This window comes from Odontomachus brunneus, unplaced genomic scaffold (assembly GCF_010583005.1).
Source record: "Odontomachus brunneus isolate Ranch 3 - 2012 unplaced genomic scaffold, Obru_v1 Obru_scaffold_134, whole genome shotgun sequence".
NCBI lineage: Eukaryota > Metazoa > Arthropoda > Insecta > Hymenoptera > Formicidae > Odontomachus > Odontomachus brunneus.
The window spans coordinates 29,098-33,422 of NW_022639584.1; the positions used below are offsets into that span (position 1 = coordinate 29,098).

Here is a 4,325-nt window from a genome sequence, read left to right on the forward strand (position 1 = left end):
ATAGTTTATTAGGGTTTTTTTTTTTTTTTTTTTTTTTTTTTCTAAGAGACCCCACAAACCAGCAACAGAAAGAGGAGGGTATATATAAAACGACCTGCGCGTACACAAAACTGGCATTCAACTCGCGGTGCATATATAATTAACGAAAAGGGCCAAAACGATCGAGAGAGCAAAGTATATAACACGATGGTTTTTGTGCCTCCGGTCTCCTCCCCTCGCGCTCGCGACCACGCGCGAGCCCGAAGAGAGAGGCGGAGGGGTGGCAGTAACAACGTTGAGAAATCGTAAATGGATGAATAGAGAGATACTTACATTGCAATTAGTATTGGGATTGGAATGGTGAGTAGAGGGCCCTGCCCTTCGGGTTAGAGCTCCCGCGTGTCCCACAACACACAACATAATCCTGAATTAGTCACGCTGGACAACCGTATACAATTGACGCTTATAGGGATCGCACGTGAAACAGAGACGTTGGACGCGATCCACGGTCCTACACGCTACGCGACCGTACGTATCGTAGAATCGTCCGGAAAAAAGGCGACTACTCTACGTTCTAGGCCGCGATTTCAGCGCAACGTTCACAAACTCAGCGAACGGCTCGAACGGAAGTCCGATCGCCGGTGATTTACGCGTCTCCTCCTGTTGCACGTGGATTGCCAATAAGGTCGATACAAGTCTGTGCTCTCGCGTATTCCATGTGTTCTCTACTCGCCGTCGACGCAATCGGACGTCTCACCTCTTGCTTGCCGACCGACGCGTCTCAAATCAGGGGAAAACGAAGAAGAACCGTGCGCTCGCCGTGTGTGCTTGTGTCTGCGTGTTTGTGTGTAACAAGTCGAGGGGAACATGGGAATGTTTAAAAATAAAAGAATATCGACCACATGAAGTGCTCTCATGCGTCGAATATAAGAAAAGCTAACTGCGTGTGACTTTATATGGCGACGAGTTGGATATGTATGAGATTGTACCGTCGAGACTCCTTTGACCCGACGTAAAATTGAACGAAGCTCAGGTAAAGGGCGAAGTGACGCACACGCAAAAAAAATATTTCTACGTCGTCTAGACTAGTGATAACTTCCTTTCTCTCTCTCTCTTTCTCTCTCTCTCTCACTCCCTCTCTTTCCATATTTTTCTTCACCAACACTGAGAATATCGACCACTTGAGAGATCCTCGAACAGTTGCCTCTAAGAGCGCATATGGTTTCCTAAGTTTCTGCTAAAATCGAAACACGTATTTCCTACTGCTAATGTCACGTGAACGCGCTGAGACTTCTGACCACTCGCCGCGACCATCTTGATTTGTGACGTTAGAAGTAAAGAAATGCATGCCTAAAATTCCTACACGGTATACATCAAAATAAAAAGTTATATCAAATTAAAATCCATACAGAAAAATAAATATTATATTTTTTCTCATCACAAATATTTCTCTTAACTACCTTAATTGCGAATGTATTTTACTGTGATAAATGTTATGTTATACTTTGTGTAATTTTAAGCATTTTGGTTTAAATGAATAAATTCTTCATTCGATTGCAATGTCACTCTTTTACACACATCTTTTTATTTCGATGTACTTTGCAGGAATTTTAGACATGCATTTGCTCGCTTCTAACGTCATTAATCAAGAGTTCCACGGCGGCGAGTAAGCCAAGAGCCTTAAAGGGCATCTCTTGCATCATCAACTTCGTACACGATAATGTTACTTGTATATGCACAAAGGAAAAAAAAAAAACAAAGAAAAATGAGAGAAAACATAAAATCGATACCGTCACAATATATATATATATATATATATATATGTACCTGACCAATCGCTAAAGTTCAAAACAAAGTGAGAATGCAACCTAGAGAAACGAGACAACAGATCGATACGTATATAACAAAATGCACTTTATAGACTAATCACGGACAATTAACAAGACATCGACACAAAGCATAAGCCGCCCCCTGTGTAAACCCTCAAACTTAAGCATATACATGTATGTGTATATATATATATATAAATATATATGTATAAAAATATTTCTCTCCTCTCTATATTATACACAAATCACACACGGTCGGTTCGACATAGCCGAGAGTGCTGCGTGTCGAAGCATCAAGATTGAAACTCGCGTCGCGTTGTCGTTACTCCGTCGTTGCTATTAGTCTCTGTCGGAGCCCGGCGACAAAAGTAAAGCGACATTACTGAATGAGGTTTGCGGGTGAACACAGTACCACACGCGCTACGTACCTATTTATACGACGTACGATGCTCAGAGTAATCTGACGATTATAAGGTGTACACAGTGATAGAGAGACCACGTTCTCGACTCAATCAAAAAGCATTACTTCTCGGATACAGTCCGATATAACACGATCAAAAGAAAGGCATTCTCATTGCTACTGAACGAAACGATATAATCATTCAGAGTCTTTGTCGATCGTATTGTGTAAACGTAAACGACGTTCGCACGTCACATCGCTCACAAGACTCACGCCTCGACGAGTAAACATATAAGTTTTCGTAAGAAGTAGATAAATAAATAAATAAATAAGTAGTGAAAAATGTCAAGTGTGCGCACACATTCGCTGAGATCAGCTCATTGTCGCGCTTGAAATTCGCATCAAGAGACATCAAGATACGTCAGATCCTCATGAACGAGGAGATTACGCTCGTAGATCGTTAACGTCAAACGGCATGGGCGTTCATTCACGCCGTGCACGCACCAAGAGACAACGAGATGTATACGAGTGTGCGTACAGATTGACAACGTAGGAAACAGAGAATGATACATATAAACGGACAGCTGAATCTGACCTCTTCACTGGTTGACTTGTCCTGTCGTTGACCCGGCGAAGAAGTCAGGAGATCCGGTAAGACCGAACTGGGCCGTGAGCCTGGTGACGAGTCGGATCTCTGGAAATCACCTCCGCCTCCGCTTCTTGAACGATCACCACCCTCGCGATTCTGCAAAGCAGCGGCACTCAATTTAGAGGAGAAAGAGGAAGGTACGAATATGTGAACCACCGAGGAAGCGAGTAAGAGAAAGAGCTGGACACAGAGAAAGCACGATCAGGACCTGAATCTCTTTCTCTTTCTCACTTGCTTTCGATTTTACATTGTTCCCCCCGAGACTTTAGTCTCACCCACCAAACATTGAGAAACTGATACTGCAATTGCAAGTGGCTTTACTTTTTGGTTGTCTACGATATTCAGGTCTCGATATCGCGATAATAGACGCAAGATAAAGAGCAAGTCGCGCGGATTCGAGGTAGACAAAGTGGTAGAGCGTTAATATCGCGAGGCAAGGGTCAGGGATCGATGGAAGGTATGGGGGGAAAGGGGAGGTGTCGCCGGCAATGCGGAGGACGATGAAAGTGTGGAAGCGCGGATTACGTCACGGGAAAGCAAAGGGGCAAGCGGAAATAATGTAAAAGAGCGTAGAAAGGGGAAAAAAAAGAGAAACGGAGATTGCAAAGAGCGCGAGTGAAGCTGTGAGAAGAAAAATCGAGGAAATAAAAACGGAAAACTATGTAAAAAATTACGAAACATTACGCAAGTATGATTTCGAGAGACTCTCAGTGCGTTTAAGAAAAACTTCACGGATCGTTAGTTTCTTCTCACGAGCAAACAACACGAGACGCAACAGAAGTTGCACAACTTATGTGTAGTACAGGATAAAGAGTAAAATAAAAATGAAGAAAAAAAGAAGAGTGATACGCATGCAAAATGTCGATTAGCTAATATCGATAGTATCTAGTTGCTTAAACTTATCCCGTCACGTGTGTTGTGACTAAAACGATGAACGGTTTCACGTTCGCCTCGTTCTCACGGCGACGTAAAAGCGCGCGACGCAAAACTGCCGTTATCCTAAAACAGCTCGTTATACTATAAATCTCGACAGATGCTCAAGTGCGTCATGATCACGTTACAACGACAATCTCGACAGAGTATATAATACAAACAGTCACAGTCGCAATCACAAGAAAAGAGAGATCTCTCACGAATATATACAATAATAAGTGAAAAATAATAGTCTAATAACGTACCTACAATGAACACAGACAACGTTCGAAAGTATGCTCCTCTGTGCTTCTACCGACAGCAAACTAGGCTTACGCTAGAGATTAGCTAATAGCCGAAGAGCCGAATGTTTCTTTGCTTTCGTCTGGGTTGCGTTGTGACACAAATGCGGTAGTTTCGTTACATTCGACTCTTCGATTTTCGACTAACGAGCGTATAGACGAAGACCACGATGTCTCGAATTTGATAACATCCTTATTCGTCTCTCTCTTTCTCTCTCTCTCTCTCTCTCTCTCTCTCTCTCTCTCTCTCTCTC

General features: G+C 42.8%; 1 protein-coding gene across 13 annotated transcripts in view; it reads right to left on the reverse strand.

The window, feature by feature from the left end:
* The window catches only part of LOC116850066 (serine/threonine-protein kinase mig-15), a 36,516-nt gene that overhangs the window by 3,292 nt on the left and 28,899 nt on the right, over nucleotides 1–4,325 (reverse strand). For 12 of the 13 annotated variants that reach the window (XM_032827889.1, XM_032827895.1, XM_032827894.1 and 9 more), the window contains one exon: nucleotides 2,804–2,953. The exons of the other annotated variant lie outside the window; for it this stretch is intronic. In XM_032827889.1, the coding sequence (XP_032683780.1) occupies nucleotides 2,804–2,953 (150 nt within the window). The remainder of the gene's footprint in view (nucleotides 1–2,803; nucleotides 2,954–4,325) is intronic. 13 annotated transcript variants of the gene reach the window in all.